We start from the raw sequence: 21,372 nt of genomic DNA, 5'->3' as shown, positions 1-21,372 counted from the left end.
ACACCCTTCAGGGGAATGTATGTATGTCAGACCTTTGCCCCATCATAAACCTGTAAAGCGCAACTCCTCTGAAGGCTCTCCCCATGCGTCTGCGGACAGGAATGTGGTTCTCTGCTCCTACACAATTACAGCAACTATTAAAATCTCACCTCTGACAGAAGATGCCTGTGGAAGTGATGATCTCTCACTCGGGGAAACAAGGTGCACGAGCAAGGTGTTTTAAACAGATGCATGTAGGCTACTGATTTGTTTTATTGCATTTTTCTTTTTTTCCATTACAGTTGTGTCATTGAAGCCCCTTAGCTGTTTTTATTTACAGATAATTCTCCTAATAAAAGATGCCAGACCTCATCATTAATCAAAGATAATGCAGTAAAAGACAAGTGTTCTATGTAGTAAAGGCATGACTAAAACATTATTTGAGTTTAAAGTTAGAAATGAACAATTTTTATACAATTTGATAGATGATTTTTATTATTATATATTTCTCTTATATTACTCTGAAACCAAACCTATGCTCCGGCTAGTCCCAAAAACATCACTTGTTAATTATAATAATATACAGTATAATAAAATTGCCATCTCTATCTGGTTACTCCTGTCACCCAAAATCAAAAGATGCACTGCAAGAATTAGTTCCTGGGTGTATACATGTATGTATATAACTAACTGAATGCGTTTCATTTTAATTTATTTTCTGTTATTCAATAAATGTAATTCTTAATTGTTTTTGTATCATGAACGGACTGCAAACTTTAATGTCATTATACAACCTTGTGTTGCACAATGATAAATACATGTCCTTGATCCCTTAAAACTTAAAATATAATTTGGTTTACTTAAAACCTACTGTGCAGGAAATAGACTAAAACATTGTTTCAAGGCTGCAGAGACAGGACTTACTTTTCACCTATCTAAACTTTTCTAAAAAAAAAAAGTAAAAAAAAAAGTAATGCATGGATCTGTGACTTTTTCAGAAAAACAAGTGAATGCAACTACAAAGAGTTGGTCCTGTTCTGAAAGAATTATGGCACTCAACACTTCTATCAACTAAGCTTCTTACACAACCCCGGTGACTGCATGAAAGCAGTGCAAGGTTCAAACTGAACACCTCAAGATGGAGCAATGGGTCTTTTCATGAGAAAGTTTTGATCAAGACTGCAAAATGTCCTACATTCAAAACCTTGAAGTGAACGAACCACAAGCACAAAAGTCAGTGAGGTCAGTGAGGCAGGAAATCGTGATATGCCACAGAGAACCTTGAAAGAAAATAACGCATGTTCACACTGCTCTCTTCAATCATTCATACTCATGCAAGTTTCAAAAGCAATACACTTCCTGACTACTGCTTACAGTACACAATACTAGTAACAGATTGGAGGGTTTACACACTCACTAACATGGTTAGAGCGTGCTGCTAAAACCAAGCTCAGACAGGTATTGCAAGATGCCAGATTATTCATTGGAACTAGTACGTAGTACCTAGAACTGATCTGATATAACTTCAAGAGAACGGTATGGTTACAATGCGCTCAATGTTAAATTCAAAGGAGGAAATCCAAGAAACAAAAGTGAAACAAAAATGTCAAGACAAAAGAACATTGCATATAGCCAAGTCTCTGAGAACAAGCAGAGGTACACAGCTACTGTGTGTTATTCTGCTTCTGAGTGGAATCTGGCCCTACGAGACTAAAAGTTACTATCATAAATTCTCATTAAGGCCCTTGACCTCCAACTTGTCACAGCTACCAGCAGTATTTGGATGTAGGAACACAGAAGAGGCTTTCTGTATGTGCCAGTAACAATGTCATCACGAAAATGAACGGGACTCCCAGCACGCTGAGCCCACGCCCACCCAGTAGGGCTCATATCAGTCACTGTGGTGACCAGCTGGTCCATAAGATTAGACCCAGAGTTTCAGGAGCACTGACGATGGTCTCAGTAAAGACATTTCGACATACGTCTTCGTGGCACTGCCATATTCTAAATTAAGACGATAGCGTTTCACATTTCCCTTGTGGTTTTGCTTTGCAAAGAAAATGTTGCAACCTTTGCCCTCTCCCCCTCGCTGATGACACCCAGTGTGTTTCTCTTTTACTTAACTGAAGAGGATAATCATGTTTGAAGTGATTTTTCCATAAGCCTTTCACTCGTTCTACCATCTGTCATTGCAAGTCAGACAAGCTTTTCCTATTTTTCTTTCCATAAAGCAATCCAGTTGTCGTACAACATCTGGCCTGGTAGTGAATATCTTCAGACGCCAAAGAAAATGGAAGTGTTCTGAAGTTGCACATTATTTAAACCCAATGTGCATAAATTAATTGTCCAAAAACAAATACTGGTTCCAAAATACAGCTACAAATTACATAATGTGGTCTTGGCTGAAGGACAATCAGACCCCTTAGGCCCAACTTCATGGTACCCAACAGTCTTGAATGAAAATTGACAAAATATAATGCTGTTAAAAGAGAAACAAACACCTTACTGTACAGTGTTTTTCAGTCATTTAACCCACTATCTTTTCCTTAAACAACCCTGGCTCAAAAGTGTGTTTTCACTTGCAAACTTAGTTCTCAAGATCAAGAGTAGTCCAATACTTTTACAGTATGTGGCTAACTACACAAGCAATTCTCGCACCGCAGTTTAAGTCCTGGTTTAGCACATATTACAGACCAACGAGGATGGGATCCACTGTGGTTTTCATCCCACAATGGGAATTTGACGAAGCGTAACCTCACAGCTTGCGCGTGTCTATGGTAACATTTCACCAGCGGCAGCAGGGTAATGTGCTCAGCGGCACGTGGCCCATTAATTAGTGAGAGGAACCATACAACTCCTCTGTTTCATGCTTCAGTTGCGGCCACACACCTTCACATACACATGCACACACTCTTTCAGACAAGTGCAAGCATGCGTAGACAGATGCATGCAAATCAAAGAAAACTTCCTATGACGCACTGGGTGGACAAGAAGTGAGACATTCCCTTTTCATGATTTTAAGTACGAGTGAGATTTAAGTGGTTATGGTCAGAATGAGGCACGTCTACAGGGAGACAAAAATACCAGGGGTAATTTTTAAGAATCAGTATTGTATTGTGGTAATATCTTATTTTGGAGGTATTGCACAACACGGTTTCAACATTTCAAGTCAAAGACGTACAACATGCATCAAAAGGGGATTCAACTTGACAAATGCAACTACATTAAACTGTGATTGTAATCTATAAGTAGCACCAATTGAATTTAAAAAAACAAAAAACAAAACACTGATTACGGTGTCAATATCTAACACTTAGAGATGTTAAAAAGCTGTGAGAAGAGTGCTAAATGTGTTCGTTAAACAAGGTCTAAAGGAGAAGCTACATTTCTAAAATTTAGGTCGTGGGCTCAACCAATCATAGATACTCAGCAAACCAATGCATTGTTAAAAACACAGCCTCAATCTTTCTGTTTAACTATTATATGACACTAGCACACTGATGGTGGACAGTGATACTGTAACCCTCTGACACAGAAAACACGATGTCAACAACAGCATGTTTGCCCATGTGTTTGCTTCTGTGTGGCTATTACACCATGAACCCGCATTTAAAAGTGACTACTCGGCATTTGATATTATTGTCAAATTCTGTGCTAAGTGAACATAATATGAACGATCAATGGCATTAAATTAACTTTGCAATTAAGTTATTTATGGTCAAAAAACTAATCAAAAACCATAAATTTTAGAATTTAAACATATCATGCAATAAACCAATGGTTCATTTTGCCATATGACCATTAAAAAAAGTTTAACCAAAGAGCATTTTTACATGTGTGCAATATTTTTTACGGAAAAAAAAAAGAGTCAAAAGATCAGAGAAAGGTTAAAAATACACTTAATTTTATGAAACAAATCTCTTTCTTGTCTTATTAACCATTTTGTGAGCCCTCAAACTGCTTGCTGATCATGAACCCGTCAACCGCAGTGGACTATCCACAATAGAAAAGTGCAGTTGCACCTACAGGTTAAAGCGTATTTGATAACTGTAACTCTATCGCATTTTATAAAATCCTCCTCTCCTGCGATATAAACACACAGAAGCTTGATCTGTACTTAACACTCCTCTTAAGGAAAAAAAGTAGGGTGTGATTCTGCCAATGGTGATATTAACCTTTGGAGAGTCAGTCTGACAGGAGCACTTTGTACTCTCAACCAACACTGCGCAATGTAAGAGGTCTGCTCAATCTCAGAGACAGGTGTTGGAAACAAAAGGAGTTGCCCGAGGGGTCCATGCCACATACAAATGACGAGAATTCATCTTTTTATGAAGAGGCAATGAGTATGGCACTTCTGCTGACTGTCACACATCTCAAACAAGCTCTTTTACTTGACTTCTGCCCCAAACAGTCTAAATTTGTGACACATATTATGAATCTCCTCTCGCTCACGCTTTCCCCCCTATCAAAGATTTTAACAACGGAAAACAGGTGGGATTCACCACTTGAGGCCTTTCACTCCTACAGACGAGCCGATTAGGCTCAGGTTCGGGGGCTTTGAGGGGAAGTCGTCCCCTGATGAAGTCCCACGATTTCCTCTCTTGGCCGTGATCTGCTCCCACTCCGCCTCCCTCCCCTCGTCTGACAGATGCAGGTGTGCGACTGTCCTCCTCCAAACCCACTCAAGGAGAGGAAACAGAAGCCAAAGAAGGCTTGACATTTTAAACATATCGTGGGGACCCATAATATTAAGAAGTGGAATGGACACAACTATAAGCCAGAAATCATCTCTGCTTTTTAGTTTGGATTCAGTTTGAATCATTTTGGAGCTGAATTGTGATTTGATGCCACCATACTGTAAAAATCCATTTGAATTTCTGTACGTAACCTTTAAAGGGGCTTCTTCAAACGTAAAGCACCTCGTGTTCAGTCAGTCGCTTAGCAAAAACTGAAAGCTTTGTTTGTTTTTGTATACTGGTTGCCTGACTTGTGTTTCTGTTATTTTCTCTGTGTTGTCAAAATACCATCCACAGGCCATCTCACATGCTTCCTCCACTCAAAAGATACATTATAGGACAACTTACGTCATGCTTGAATTAGACCTGTGGCTATATAAGCAAGGCTGCCCTGATGAACTTTCAGAAACCATCTCTCCTATGTCTGTGCTCCTGTTTCATTGCCCCAAAGCGTGTATACTGTCCAGCAAAAACAAAATACCTAAATAAGGTGGAGTCCTCTAAAAAGACTACATTTTCTGTTTAGTGCGGACCTCTGGTAAGGCATCACTTCTTCCACTGAGGCCCCCGATGTGTCAAAGACTTTCACTGTGCTCCGCTGGGCAGTGCAGACACAGAGCGCCTGTGCCGTGCTTCACAGAGGGGACTGACCGGCTCACAGATCCAGATTAAATAACTCAGAGCCAAAAGTGCTGCTTCTGCTGCTGCTGAAGGTTTGAGAGGAAAGGACCGAAACTGATGAAGAGTGCTTTCACTGTCACTGTGGCTGCTTCACACTGGGCTCACAGTAAGGAGCAGGGGAGTCAGGTGGCTGTGTCCGTACTGCATACGTTTGCAGAGAGAGAAGGGAGTGGTCTCTTTTACACGTACTTCAGTCAGACTATGATGATTTAAAACTGCCAAATTTGAGGAAAGACAAAACAAGGTATACACAAAAGGAATAAAACTGAAGATGATGTGGATCTCAGCAGGAAGACTTGAACTTTGAGTACCAGGAGTACAATGAATGATTATTATCCTAAACAGGTAAAACCTTCTATCCACTGGTAGTGTTGCAAAACCTTTCAGATACCTAGAACTACACTTTGGTGTTAGACAGGCTAACTCTGGATCAACAACATAGTTGAAACACCAGTCATGATCTCAACAATGCTGGGATGGTGAAGCATCCACAGGTGATCTCAAGTAGTTCACACCTCAATTATACAGGCTTTATTTTTAGAAAATGGGATAAAAAATAATGTGTATCACATCAGAAAGACTATTTAAAACAAAACGGATGTGAGAGTTGTTACTTCTAATGAGCAATATTTCCAAATGTAAACGTTTCCAGGAAGTGTTTTTTTGTCTGAAATCACAGAATGCTTCTAAATTTGGGGAAGTTATGAAAATTTGAGAGGATTAAGAATCACAAACAGGTGTCTTTAAATCCACACTTACCTTGTAGACCTTTCCAAACGCGCCGTCGCCCAGGTCCCCAATAATTTCCCATATGTCGTTAGGGTTGATGTCCCGGTGGACGTGCTCGTACTGCTTGACTTTCTTTTTTATTTCAATAGTGGGAAGACGCAGAATCTTGCTGAATCTTGCGAGTGCCATTGTTTACAACGCAACAACATTAAAAAAAATAATAATAATAAAAGGAATAAAAAAAGTAACAAGTATGAAAAGGGCTCTACGCACAGAGCATCACGCAGAGACGCGCACCCCGTCAACAACACTTATCCACCAATTTACCGCTTTATCTTCACTGTCTGCTTCGTAGAGAAAAGAAAAAGAGATCTGAGCTACTTAAGGAACTTATTCTACTCCGTCCATTTCAGCCCTGAGAGCTCTGCAGTCTTAATCCCATTCACAAACTGCAGTAGTGCTGGACGCGCGGTGACCACCTGCCGCTGGAAACACGATGGAGTAGCCTGTCTGCCTGTCTGCCTGTCTGCCTGCCTGCCAGGGCAACTTGTTGCTTCAAACTGTGCGAAAACGCCCCACCTCGTTACTCAATAACCCTCCCACTGCCGTCATGGAAATGTAGTTTCTTTGAAAGGAAGAGCCGTCGTCACAGTTGTGCTGATGAGGTTTAAAGGACTTCACGTCCGGGTGGGTGCTGGGCGGGTCCTCTGGCGGCTCCAGCAGCTGTGCCATCAACACAACTGCTCAACTTCTATTGGAGCTCTTTGGAAGGCAGGTACATTTATTGTGGCCTAAGTTTGTTGTTCTTTTACACCCCAGTGTATTACAACGTCGAATGCTATTGGTTATAAGTTTTTTTTTTTTTTGTATTACAGAATAAAATGAGTGAGAGTCAGACTTTGGATGACACCTAATTACAGTTTGGTTTACAGAAAATGTTAAATGTAGTTTTAAATCATAATTTGCACTGTTCTTTTTATTCTCTCTATTTATTTTTTACTTTTTATTTTTTTTATTTAAATGAACATGCAGGCTCAAATCACTTGTTCTTCCCCTGTAGCCTACATGCAGCGCTATGGCGCCCTCTAGTGGCAAACTCAAGTCAGTGAACGTGTACCTGTTGAGCACGTGGGAAAAGACACTGAGACATTGAGACAAAACAGTCAGAGGATCAACTGCAGATGATGGACATATTATTAGTGCTAGAACGATCAAGCACAAATGCAAGACAACTTTTTCAAACAACTTCTTCCTGTAAATCCCTAAAGGACCTGCAGTAAAGAGACAAGCATGCAAGTCCATACAAGCCCACAGAGATTTCTGCTAATCTCTACACACTAATGACTTGTCACCATTGTATATGTTTGCTTTGCACAGTTCCTAACATGTTTATACTTGATGCACTTTGTCTTCCTCCCTTTGGTGCCTGTTAACTTTAAGTCATTTTGATCCATTCACACAATAATCAATGGTTGGTGACGATGATTTAGAAATATACAGAAATGGCAGTAGGCCTAACAATAGACCTTTTGTCACAGAAGAAGACATTTTGACATTTCACAGTAAGAAAAGCACAGAAGTAAATAAGGAAATTTAAAGATGTCTGAATTGAATTGAACTGCTTCCGGTTCTTGTATTGTACAAGCTGGCTCAATGTCACACTGTCTCGACTTACTGGGGCGCTTGAATCCATCAGAGGCCTAATTAATGTTATTACTAAGACCTCTGCTTTCCCTGCTATGACAAGTCAAAATGTCTGTTGAGAAAAAGGTCTTTCTGTATTTCACATTTTGCTTGAACCAGCTGTGTGAACTCACTAACCCTAAATTACTGCATTTCATAATATTGGTGGCATAATTAAAACAAATAAATAACATGTTATAGAATAGAATTTAAAAAATAATATATATATGTATAGTGTCTTTTCATTTTCTTGATGCTTTAATATATTTTTCTGTTTTGTTCTGTGCACTAGATAGAGCATAAATCTTGAAGTACACTGATTTTATTGGCAGAGTGAGGAGTAATTTCAATAAGACTGGACAATATTGCAGTGCATGAACTGTAGCTGTGATAACCCTGATTGACAGTAATTTTTTTTAACCCATTGTCATGTTAAATGAGAGTAACAAAAAGCATTTTAATAAAGTTTATTATATGAAATGGTTCCTCAATCAGATTCCATAAGAAAGATGTGATAACTAGTGGCAATAAAACCAAATTATAGTCAGGCAACAGATGATTAAAGTACATTTTTAGGAACGATACCATAGATACCCTACATAACTTCAGTCAGTCTTGTGACTTTCAATCATCACTTGAATAATGTACACAGAAGGACTATTGTTGCTGTCTCTTCACTCTCCTTAAGCAGACATATTGTCATTTCAGGATCCAGTATGTCAGCGCTCCAGTGCAGCACAGTCATGGATCTTGAACGCCAAGTCCTGTTAAAAAAAAATAAAAAATAAAAAAGGTGAAATAGCCGTGTTTGGTATGCATGTGCAATTGAATAAGATTTTCATTCAGGATTCACATTGTAATCAACTAATCAATTAAATCTATCATTATTTGGAGTCTATAATTAGAGCTCAAACCTTTTCTGTTACTGAAGCTGAACTGAAATGACCGTAAGTGAATTACCTCTAACCCTTTGTCGAGACATTGTAGCCTGGTCTGCACAGACAGGTCATTTCAGTCTGTCATAGGAGACCAGCTGCAAACCCAGATGTGTCTGGCTCAGTTCAGGTGAAAACATCCACTGAGCACTTAACATTTTTCATAATCTGCATCATAAACCCTGTTTAATCCTGTGAAATGACCCACTGAGTGACCCATTAACCAGCAGAGCAGTCAGTCTGAATGCATCTCATCAGTATTAGTCTGTTTTCCCTTTCCTGTCTCATGTTGGGCTGCTGTGACTCAGACTCCCACTCAGCGGATATACAGCTGGTAGTTCTTTAAAATTTAACATCCATAATGGAAAGTTAGTTGTAAAATCCATGTACAGTAGACCTAATCAACTTCAGTGCTGGATTACAGCCATATTTTATTATTATTATTATTATTATTATTATTATTATTATTATAAACTGTTATCACCTCTTGTAAGGTTTCAGTTAAATACCTGGGAAATGACCACAATGACTGAAAAGACAACGGTCTATTCTATAAATACATAAAGTGGATTAGATGGTCATATATCATGCAACTTTTCAAAGATTAGCTGTTTGCAAAATCTCTACATAGTGGTCCTGTAGTGTCTTACAGTACAACTTTTGCTAACACTGCTACTACTACTACAATTTTTTACCTTCCCTATTCACAGAGGAAAATGTCACTTTTAAAAAAAATGCACATTTAATGCAACATAATGTACAAAACAGTCTTTCTTTGCAAACTGATTTAAGGTGCAAGTATTTTTCCATAAATTCAACTTTAAGATATTGCTATACTTTCCCATTCACAAATGCGGCAATGCATATGAGGTCTGAAACTTCTGCAGTCACTGCAATAAGAGTCCCAGTGACAAAAATAAATCTCTTTCTACCTTAATTGCTTCATGGCACAAATAGATTCACCTTTATGGTACTTTTTGAGTCTCATTGTGTTGAACTTATTTTGACTGTTTGTCTTGTCTTACCCCGTGACATTTCTCTGACATGATGATGAAGAGCTGTCTCAGAGTGACACCCAGCTTCCTCACTTCTCTGGTGTAAGCACAGCGGCGCTGTCGCAGGCCTTCCACCAGGGAGATGTAGGTCCTCATTTTGTACATCACACAAGAATTCTGACAGCAGGAGTAGCAATTAGTGTCCCTTTGCGTGACTGAGACTTTCAGTCAAAATACCACAGACGTTGGAGTAGAAAAGTTTGGGACAGCCAGAAAACTCAAAGCAGGGAGTGAAAGATAAACACTGACTAAAAGTACTGATCGGGAAACATATTTTATTTTGACGTCACTGAGTAGGGGTTATCTTAAAATTCCTTTTAATTTAATAACAGTCTGATTCACCATAAGTCGTTTTTTGTTACAATCGTGGGGAAATTTAAAGACATACTCACATGAACATCAACGTAGAGATCTGGCATGTGTGCCATACAGAAACTCTGGATGAAAACAAAAATGACAATATGAATCAAAATTCAACATTGACAGGATAATCTAATTACAACAACAACAACAACAACAACAACAACCACAACAACACATTTTATTTAGGGTAAAAAATCTTTCATGGCACTTAAAGGTCACCTTACATTATTACAATACAATCAAAAACAAACAATCAACAACAAAACAGAAAAATATCAATATGATTAATAGTAAAACATGTAATAAACAAACAGGGCAGCAATAATTAAAAATAACTTTTTAAAACTTTACAAAGTTTGTTCGCATTTAGCCTTCTATGTTTTGATTTCATAGGATTCAACTAAATTGATGCATTAATTAATCTGTAATAAATAATAAATGAAGGAATACAAAAACTATAACTTCCAATATGGTCCATAGTCCAATATATTAAAAAAAAGTAGACAAGTCAAAATCAGCATGGCACACAAATAAACCTGACCATTAAAGAATACATACTAAATACAACTTAAGTTAAAACTAATCCATTCAGAGCAAAAATCTATAAGAGTGACAACACAGCTGACTTACAGTTTCATGGTCCCTCTTTAAATGTGCAGCCCACTGTGTGACCTCTCGTGCCATAGTCAGTACCTTGCTGTAGCATGTTGGTGGGTAGAAAGGGGAGCTCAGTACCAGCGGCACCAAACCCAAAGCAAGCAACAAGTGGTTAAAGATCGCCATGACTCACTGACACCTTCTGCACTAACAGAGCCTTTGTTTGTGTCTGTCACACACGCAGCCACGTATGCATGTGGACAGATTTTAACACACCCTCTGTTTACTCCAAAATAATTATGCAACTCCACAGGAAGGACAGGAGACTACCCATTGTGTCAGATAAGACACCGCTCATCTTTATTAAAGAATCAAAGCAGACTTGAGAGGACAGTGGGCTGTGATATTTGTCAAAAATGTTAATACTGAGGAGACATACATTAGTAATTTGCCTTAGGCCAGCTTAGCGAAGTAGAGTGATCTTTTCTTTAAGTAAAAGTAACAATACCACAGTGTAACAATACTCTGCTACAAGCAATGACGAAGTGAAAAAACATAAGCAAGCAAAAACCTATTAACAATAAAGTTAATGTGCAACTGAGAATTGCAAACACTTCTTAACACGTCTCTTTTTGTCATTCATCACAGGTGCTTTATTCTATCATTAGCATGATTCTACAGAATTTGTATTGTTTTCTGTTTCTATTTTAACTGATGCTTTTTAAAAATACCAATGTACTGTGTCAAAAGCACCTAATTTTACCTATGCAATTTTAATAGATGTAGCTATTCATTGAGGTCATGTTTGCCATGGGTCTTAATTATCACACAGTATCACACACTATCAGGGGGTACAGGATAGGAGATAGACACTGGTGATAAATACTCCTCTACCTTAAATATAATACATGAATGTGCATAATAAAATGTATGACTATCATATTAAGGAAGGAGAGAATATTAATAATTTCCAGATTACATTAATTATCTAGGTTTTGAGAAGAAATAAGTTATCATTTTCTTACAATGGGTATTTTTTACAGTAGTTTATTCTTGGGGACCCAAGTCGGTAGTCCCTGTATGTTAAATATGTTGGTAGGATGAGGGTTAAGCAAATAACTATGTGTTTATATAAATTTCTGTAGAATATAAACATATATATATACATATGTATATACACACATATTATCTGCAGTAAAGTAACCCTCAAGTATGAAACATGCCTGTTGAAACGTGTACATTTCAAATAGAAAAGCTTGAATAGCCTGTACCATGATATATGTTTGCTATAATGAACCATAAGTACATTGGGGAGGAGGGTGGTGTTTAACTGCTGCTACTTTGGCTGTAATATTGATCATGGAGGTGAAGTATAAATACATTCTATTCCCATAAGACCCTTCCTGTATTAATATTGGCTGCTTTCATATATGTTGTCTTTTTTATCCACCAGATGGGGCTAATTACACAGAATTAAATACTTGACATCCTCCAGATCCTGAGAAGTTCTGCAATTAATTTGAATTTGAATCTGATTCTAATATAATCAGGACCTTTCCAAAATTGATTCTCTTTAAAGGCAAAAAAAAAAATAAAGATCCTCACTTGCAAAACTAGGACAGCATTGCATCACGCTGAGGCCTCCTGAGTGTCAAGTAGCTTACTCAGTCCCTGTCCAGGTGTGAAACGACACTGTCATCACTCATCTCATCTAAAAGAGGAGCACACTTCCCGACGCTGCCAAACGCCCGATAAGGCATTGGCCTGAATCTGAGTGATGTTCGTCACCTCTCATGGCATGTGTGGAGAGTTGGAGGTCTGTCTCCTCCCTCCGTATGAAGATGGATGGCCCACATTGAGTGAGTCTTGGCATGACAGAGAGGCATAAAGAGGAAGAAAATGTGCAATGTGCGCTGTAAGCATATATCTGGTCCCACAGTCCCTACCACTCAGCCGTTCTCCTCTCGACCTTGGCCTGCTCAATTAACAGGGGACACAGGTGACCGTGGAGTCCTTATAATGGACGGATGTGTTTTACAGTTAGTAGTTAATGGCCACAGAAGTTAATGCATGATGAGAGGTTGGACTGCAGGAATCTGCTCAAAAGACAGCAAATTCCTATGCGGCAAACACATATTCTGGATTTAGAGCTTTTCTTTGCCACACAGTCAGGTGTTTTTCCACTTCTATACCTGCTGGCTGTCCAGTACAACCATGATCCAATGAAGTCAGTGAGAGTTAAGTGACTTGCTCACTGACAGCAGTTGTTGGTGTAAGTGAGGAGGGTGCCATATTTTATTTATTTTATATAAAGTTTAGGCTAACAACTGCGATGAGTAAATTGATATTTCAGGTTTACTACATTATGTCAGTTGTTGCATGCTATTTTAATAACAACTTTATAAGTTTAAGGTCATTATGGTAACAATCCAAACCTTTGTGAGATGATAAGCAAAGTAAATTTGGGCACTGACTCAATATCTCTGCTCACAGGCTGCTCGAATAAAAGAAAATAATCATAAGATCTGGTATATAGTGAACTTTACTATATAAGAATATTATATTGATGCCTAAGGAGATAAAAAACACAGTAAGATAGGTATAGACTCACAATAGAACATCAGAGAGACATTAGTATCCATTATTCTCACTGTATAATGACTATTTCCATATAACTTGAATGGCTATTATGAGACAGCAGCCTCATCTAGTCTATAAAGAGACTGTCCCTTAGCTGGGGGCCATCAGGTTTAAAACAGCATTATCGACAATTTGCCTTGCTGGTGCCTTTAAGGAAGGTAGCAAAGCAGTATGAGCTCTGGGGGGCGCTGTTCTAAAGCTGACCATGACCCCTGACTCTGGTGGGAGCAAGAGAATAAAAACCAATTCCCTGCATACGTCAATAAAGTATTATAAATAGAGTATTATGGGTTAATGCGAATTTTAAAGTGATGCTTGATACAAAAAGATCAGCATTTTTAATAGGCTACCAGACATGCGCATAGGTTCTGTTGGAATAACTGTTTGGCCACTGCGGGCTATTGATAAATGACAATCACGTATTCATTTTAGGCTATAATCCAAAAAAAAGCCCTACAGAGGCTACACAGTGACTCTGCAGTGCTGAACTGACTTTTCAGTAAACTTGTAGCTGTGACAGGGACAATAGTCTCTCTGTAATATTCCCAAAATGTAATATTGCAGTAAATATTGTTTATATATATATTAAATATTTGGTATCTCACTAAAAAATGCCTTAAGGAATATAACTTTTTTGGGGGGATGAGTGAATATTAACGACAGGGAAACCTCAGCCCCACAGCTACAGCAGATCAGCCCGGCCAGCCTATGAAACGTGCCTCTCCAGACGCACGGTGGTGGCCAGCCCCATTAACACGGGCGGCGATGTGGAGGTCAGTCGCTCATCAGTGCAACGCGCCGAGCAGTTTCCCCCCCTTAAACCCCACATCTCTGCTCCATTTGTCCCCTTGTCCTCCAGAGACAGGGGATTTCGCATTGCACTCCGTCGGCGCAAACCCGCAAGTCACGTCTCGCTGTGTGGTTCCTTTTGTTTGTTTTTTTTTTGCGGGTGGCAGGTGTCCCGGTGCGTAGTCGTCCGAACACCGGACAAGTGATGCTTTGAGAGGTGCGCTGTTGCTCCCCCCCGCCCCCTGTCGCTTCACATCTCTGCAGCAAAACCGGGCTGGAAATGGTCCTATGCTCAACTAACCGGCGGAGCTCAGAGGTAAGTGCCCACATCTGCCCTGCATGGATGCGGGGAGGGGGGGTAAAGAGGAGGGGGATACTTTCTATTCAGCGCATGTTTCTGTTCAATTGATCAGATAAGGGCTCCGAGGCACAATGTCCTCTGCGGGGAGCTCAGCACTGCGGCTTCCCGCACTAGTTTTTGAATATTATATTTAACCCCAAGAGGGTTATTCACATATGCCGTGGTGACCTTATCATGCAGTCTGGGAATGACATTCATGAAAAGGGTTTCCCCTCGCGGATTGAATGTTGCCACGATGACTTGAAGTTTGTCTATTTAAGCCTCAAACGCATCTCATCCTAACTCAGGTCAGTCATTCAGTCTCCTTTAAGATATTGTTATGGGACAAGCTGTCATTCCTTGTTAAAAGGATGCAACAGCAAGCCCACATAGTGGAGCTGTGTTATGAATATTGCAGTGCCATAGGAAGAAATTAATGTCATTAAAAACTTCAACTTACTTTTCTGACACGCCAACTTCCTCTAGGACGAGGCTTTTACAGGGATACACACAGCCTACTGACATGCCTACACATTTGGTTAGTTCATATCCAGGCTTACATATTTCATGAGACGGCAGAGTTTTATTTTTTCTGTCAGTTTGTGGAACAAAAGATAGTCATGCAATTTCATGTCCTGAAGAGGGCAGCCTGAGGGATTCCATTTACAGTGCACAACACCAGCAAACTATAAATCAGAAGCCTCCCAATTTTGTTTTCTTAATGGGAAAACGGATCATACCATTCATCACACATGCACTCGTAGACGGCGCTCCACTGGGATGAGTCTGAGATTAAAAATATAAAAATTAAATAATTGATAAATGACAGATGAAGGAAGTAAGGATGGGAATGAAGGAGGGAAAGAAGTAGGAGGGAGACCTGCTTATGTAAAAATAAAGTCACTCCCTCTCCCCTTCACCCGTTCACTAATCAAGTTAATTTCTAATCAGCATTAACATTAATATACCTGCTGTCATGCTATTATTACTGGAGGTCATTTGAGTTTGCCATGTTTTTTTCTTCTTTTAGTAAAAATCTATTATCTGTGTGGATCTTTCCTCTGATCATTAGATGCTGTGTAGGAGCTGTCCATGTCTCATGGCTCTACCTCTCTACTTTTTCCTCCCTCCCTCCCCTTGCCCCTCCTCCCCTCTCTCTGCTGGTGGTGTCATGTTTTCCTGCCTCCCCTCACAGGTTAGACTCTTAGTCAACAGAGGGTCACAGCCACTAACACATCACCCACCCTCCTCCCGGCTGGCAAGAGTCGTCCATCTGCCTGCGTTCATCTAAACAGCAGTGAAGACAGACAGGAAACTTACACTGTAGTGGTACTGCCTGTGTGTGCGTGTGTGTGAGAGAGAGAGTGTGTCAGCGCTTCAGTGCCTTTAGTGTTCCCCCAAGCCCTCTACTGAGTGTGTGTGTGTGTTGGTGTGTGTGTGTGTGCTCAATGATGTGTGGCTGTGTCAAGGTGGAGAATTAAGAGAAAGACGGGACCTGATCAAGTCAGCAAAACCGAGCCAGCTGCTGCGTATGTGTCAGGGTTGAGCAGTCCAGCACGTGAGACAAAGTGTGTGTGTGTGTGTGTGTGTGGTGTGTGTGTGTGTGTGAGGGGGCTAGTGTTGACCAGGCTATGAGTGCGTCTCAGAGGGAGAGGCCGTTCGATGCTGAGTTGAGCTAAGGGGAGCGGAACAGGAGAATCTGTAAGAGGAGGCAGCCATGGGGCTCGGACAGTCCAGCAAGGCTCCGGTCACCGATGACACAGACGAGGGTGAGTAATGAAACATCCAAAAGAATTCTTGTTTAATTTTTTTTTCTTTTGGTTTCTCTACTTTTGTGGCTCAAATCCAGTAAAGATACACTGGGAAGGTGGGTCTGCAGTCTTATCAATGGGTTAAGTTATTCCTGTTAACCGTAAATGGTTAAGACTGCTATAATGCTGATTAGGTCTGTGACTATAGTTTTCCTCAGCTATGGAAAAGAGGATACCCTTTACTGTAGTCACAGTTTGACTTTTGACATAGCCACAACATTGTATATTTACACAACAATACATATAGTAGAAGTTATGAAATAGAATAAAAAGTTGTTTTTAAAACCCAAAGATACTGAGAGAACTATTGTGGACAGTTTTACCTCTAATGCTGGCTTTGGGGGTAGTCTTCATATTTATGAATATTGAAACCTGCTTGAATCTTGCCAGACTATTATCTTAAATTCTTTCACACTGATCGCCATCAAGGTCAGTGTCAAAAAAAGTTATTGCATTGATTGGCATTAGTATTACATGGTTTATTTCCCTTTTCTTTGTGACATGAGTAGATAATACAATGTGAATTTATTGATCTGAGTCAGTCTCTGAAATTAATTCCACTCTGGCTGAACCCCAAGGACTTCAAATAAGTCAGCGTTACATGAGTCAGTGATTTAGTCAGAAGTGGAGTGGTTTTCCCAGGTTTTTCTTACTGGAGAGCAAATTGGTTTTTCCCTGTATCTGGCATCCTAGATGATGTGATACACTTGTTTCTTTTTATAAAGTTGCAAACTGAAATATCTGTTTTCAGTTGAACCTATTTGAAGGGTTAAAATTGCATTAATTATAATGGGAATTTTCTGTTATTTGTATATCTGGTGAGAGAGGTATTTCATTATTGTGTGTCAAATTACTGTCTCGCACCCTGGTGAAATCCATATCTGTGGCTTTCTCTTTTTCACTATCAAAGAGGAAATCATTATTCATGGTTAACCTTGCTGCTTAGTCATCTAGCGTGCTGTTCTGGAAATGTCACTCATAACAGAGCTTCTCTGAACTCTTGAGTTAATGCAACAGTGCACCTTTCCGACTTCTCTCTCACAAAACAGCGTGGGCGATTTCACCGAGGGCACGGGGAATAATAAACATAGAGACATCGTTTTGAATTAGGAAAAAGCCCCGCTCACTGAAAACAAAGTAATCCCTCTCGCTGATGAAACTCACATCAGACACAGGCAGGATTCTCCTTTTGAGGTTGCAGGGACCAGACGGGTTCGCTGCATGTTGAGTATACATCATACGCAGAGTTCTCTGAGTAGCAATAAAGATGCAAATTGAGTTTTCACTTTTACACTTCAGGAACGTTAAAGGTCGCTCCAAGGTAATATTGGCCACAGAGGTGGGATTTAGGTTTGTTTGTTAATTCAACAGTAAACTTTAATACACGCTGACATTTCTAAAATATATTATCAATGTATGTAAATGCTCTGAGGTCATTTTCATCTACTGTTATTGTTATCCTGTGCAGTTAAAAAAACTCTCTGACTGTTCAGTTGGTGGTAATGAAAAACACTTTCCTTGTTTACAAAAATGGTTCTCCTTGATCCCTTTATTTATCCATTTCATGTAACCTTATACCTCTACTCCGTTACGTTTCAGAGGCTTATATATTGTATTTTTACTCCACCATATTTGTCTGATAGCTGTAGTTACAAGTTGCTTCACGATTTACAATTTTTCCCTCCTGTTCAATAAAAACCATGTTTCTCCAAATTTGTTGATTTTGAAAGTGAATGTTTTTGAAAATTCTCCTACTTCTAAAGATAAATAAACTATTTAAAAACGCTCTTGGATTGGATGGAAAATGCATTGTCACAAAACTGAAAAAGGGCTGTTTGTGTTTACTGATGTAATGTTCTCAAAGGACAGTGATGCTACAAACGTGATGATATTACAGAATATGATACATTGTTATAGATTAAACTACCCTACACTATATAAAGTAGTTAACATACTTTAAGTACATATTGCTAATAATATTTATATACTTTTTGAATGCATGGACCTCATTTATGAAACTGACTTAAAATCAATTTTAATCTTAAGTATGACTTAAGTAGAAACCACGTAAATGCAGTTACTTTAAACTTGAAACCTTTTTATGTTTTTGTTATATTTGCTGAAACTTTCTCTGTATCCTGACAAAAAGTTATTTACATAAAAGTCACCTATTGCAGCTTTAAGTTGTTTACCCTCTGAATGTTATCATAGGTGAGGGGAGCGGGGATATCTATCAGTAAATGTGTTTATACAGTGAATTGTCAAATTTGTATTGACCAATTATCAGAAATAAACTATTTCTATTCCTGACTAAACACACACAATGTGCTATTAGTACTTTTACTTCAGTAAAGGATCTGAAACTTCTTCTACCACTGTAAATGTATAGATATAAAAAACAACCTAGACATAAATATTTTACAGCAGAACCAAAAATTGTCAAAAAGACAACATCCAAATAATCTGGCTTTCTAAATACATTTCCTGCAAAGCGGCAAATGTTAAAACTACATTTTCTTTAAGAAAATAATCTGAATTTATTTTCAGAATAAATTCATAGACAGTTTTCCTTGCTGTCATCAGTGCAGAGTCAAATGCATATTTTGTAGTTCATACTCAACCTATAGCAGCTGATTTACAGAGGTGGGTGCATGAAGGTGAACTCTGTCAAGACATGTTTATGTCCTCTGAGAATGATGTGTGTACCACGTGTTCCTTGTGTGCCACATACGTTTTCCACTTTGTGTAATCGGGAGCCTCTGGTTAATGGACAGGCCTTGTTTACTGCCGATCATGCTTTATTCACATTGCAGTGGACCCATGGGTTTTTGTTTCAGTTGTCAGAGCAACAGCATGAGAGCACTGATGTTCCCACGTTGGTGGGTCCTTAAGTGATTTACAGGCTTTTGTGTGAGAGGCGTTGAATGAGAGGTAGAGAGGGGGGGCGGGGCAGAGTGAGACAGTACGTCCACAATTAAAAATGTCACTTATGTTTGCAACAGAGAAACACCTCAACAGGACAAAAGCTGAATCTCTTCTTCTTTGTCCTGTACAACAAAGGAGATACATGTCTTGGTTGTCTACAGAGTCTCAGTGGGTTAAACTGTTTTAGTTTCCCCCTGCTGTCTGTAATCACCTACTCCTGTATACTGTGTTTTGATACAGGTAATTTACCTGCCCTTCAGTGCACACACACATCAATGAGCCACACTGTTACACTGGCTGATGTTCCTTCATTATGATGAACTAGAACACAGTAGTTTATTTTGAGTCAATTCCACATACATACATCATCCTGCTGCTGGAAATGCTCAGTGGAGCAGCAAATGAGTATTAATCTACCACTGATCCCAACAAAACTACTATTAACCTACTTAAGTAATGTTTACTATAAACTACCGAGCACCGCTGTTTGAGGGAATTACTGAGCCTTAAAAAGAAAAAATATATATATATATCTTTGTGCCCTGTTTTCTAAAGATTTATGTCTGAATTAATGTGCTTGGGGCTGAGTGCAACAGACAGTAAGGGAGTTAGTATTGAGAGATTCACTAAACACATTGTTGGTTTTGGCCTTTTCATTGGACTTGTTGACAATGAGAAAAATATTAAATTATGCCAACCTCATATTTGAAAATGAGTGATCATAGAGAGGGTCAGAGGGAACAAGCAGTTGTCGTCTTAACATTAATGATACGTCAACCCTGTCTAGGCTCATGTCATAATTGTCCAAAAGCTCAGTTTCTTTGTCCATGTAAAAACTTGCAGTTGCCGGTTTTCAGGCTTCCAATTGAAAACACTGGCCTGCGCTCAAATAGCAAGTTTTGTGTCTGAGTAGCTGGGAGGATCTGAATAATGTAAATTGCATCATGTGCACATATCCACAGGGGCAGATGTGGACAACTCTGCAAAGATTCACAAGCAGCCCAAAATATATGAGCAGTATGAGTGTAAAGAGGACCACCTGTTTGTCAGTTTTGGAATATATGTAGTTTTTAGTGTGGACGGAGGGCTAAAACCAGGGTTGGGAGGGTTACTTTAAAAATATAATCAAATACAATTATTAAGTATTTGTTAAAAAATGTAGTCAGTAACCTAATCCAAGTATGACAATGTTAAATTAACATAACTGATCACTTTACGGTACTTTTGGATTACCTCAACACTGAGAAAGACAGGAAATATCAACAAGAAGTTTTGATGGGAGTGTATTCTATAAGACAGCAGAACATTATAACCGTTGTAAAGAATACACAGATCAGCCATATAATTAGGACCACCTGGGTTCCCTGGGTTCCTCACGCTGACCATTTTCCCTGCTTCTATCACATCAACTTGAGGACAAAATGTTCACTTGCTGCCTAAAATATCCCACCCACTGACACGAGCCATGATAACCAGATAATCAGTGTTATTAACTTCACCTGTCAGTGGTCATAATGTTATGGCTGGAAACTAATTTTTAATATCACAAATGTGTCCTCTGCTCAGTATTTTTAAAGAAGAACTGATGTAATGTTAAATTATAATCCAGTTAAATAATCCCCATTTTTACAAAATGGAATCATAATCTGATCACGTCTTTTTTTTTTTTTACTACCCAAAACAGAGCAACAGAGAGCAAATGTTTTTTGGCTTATTGTGGACATGTGGTGATTTGTGAGACAACTTCTGACAGACAGAACGAAAGGGTATAGACATTCATTACAGTACAGTCATGCAGGAGGGCACAAGAGACTGTGCTAGACTCAAACGGAAAAAGGGTGATTACTTCAATCCAATCTGATTAGCATGTGTCAGTCAAATTCCAATTGACTGGTAGATGAGTTTCTCGGTCAGATGATTTCCTCAGTTAGTTTAAGCCATGGAAAGGCTGTCAATATGTCAATTCCACTCATGTGCAGATTTCAATCATTACACACACATCATGTGTCCATCATTTAATACAGCACATTTAATCATTCAAAGTTCTGCTGGTAAAATATGACAGTGTCCATCTCACTACCTCCCTCTCTCTCTCACTCTCTCTCCCCC

The 21,372-nt window shown here is 39.1% G+C and overlaps 2 protein-coding genes across 2 annotated transcripts in view; both read right to left on the bottom strand.

Annotated features, from left to right (window-relative positions):
- Nucleotides 1-6,699, bottom strand: part of stk10 (serine/threonine kinase 10) — a 41,838-nt gene extending 35,139 nt beyond the window's left edge. Inside the window, exon 1 of the mRNA XM_035666124.1 lies at nt 6,156-6,699. Coding sequence (XP_035522017.1) covers nt 6,156-6,314 — 159 coding nt within the window. The 5' untranslated portion in view covers nt 6,315-6,699. The remainder of the gene's footprint in view (nt 1-6,155) is intronic.
- Nucleotides 6,700-8,259: 1,560 nt separating this feature from the next.
- Nucleotides 8,260-10,991, bottom strand: LOC118331928 (cytokine-like protein 1). Its single transcript, XM_035667029.1, has 4 exons — nt 10,792-10,991; nt 10,191-10,235; nt 9,769-9,915; nt 8,260-8,572 (listed from the first exon to the last, which is right to left on the bottom strand). The coding sequence occupies exons 1-4, from the start codon at nt 10,942-10,944 to the stop codon at nt 8,528-8,530; spliced, it is 390 nt and encodes a 129-aa protein (XP_035522922.1). The 5' UTR covers nt 10,945-10,991; the 3' UTR covers nt 8,260-8,527.
- Nucleotides 10,992-21,372: the final 10,381 nt, after the last annotated feature.

Source organism: Morone saxatilis, unplaced genomic scaffold (genome assembly GCF_004916995.1).
Source record: "Morone saxatilis isolate NCDOM2014 unplaced genomic scaffold, NCSU_SB_2.0 Contig20, whole genome shotgun sequence".
NCBI classification, from domain to species: domain Eukaryota; kingdom Metazoa; phylum Chordata; class Actinopteri; family Moronidae; genus Morone; species Morone saxatilis.
This window is presented reverse-complemented; position numbering and strand designations above follow the sequence as displayed.

Bases quoted from the DNA above. Each gene is read 5' to 3' on its own strand.
- LOC118331928 (XM_035667029.1), bottom strand. From the start codon at position 10,944: ATGGCGATCTTTAACCACTTGTTGCTTGCTTTGGGTTTGGTGCCGCTG. The intron at 9,916-10,190 runs GTGAGTATGTCT...TCCTGCTGTCAG, and splicing joins ATCTCTACGTTGATGTTCAT to AATTCTTGTGTGATGTACAA. The intron at 8,573-9,768 runs GTAAGACAAGAC...TTTTTTTAACAG, and splicing joins TGTCAGAGAAATGTCACGGG to GACTTGGCGTTCAAGATCCA.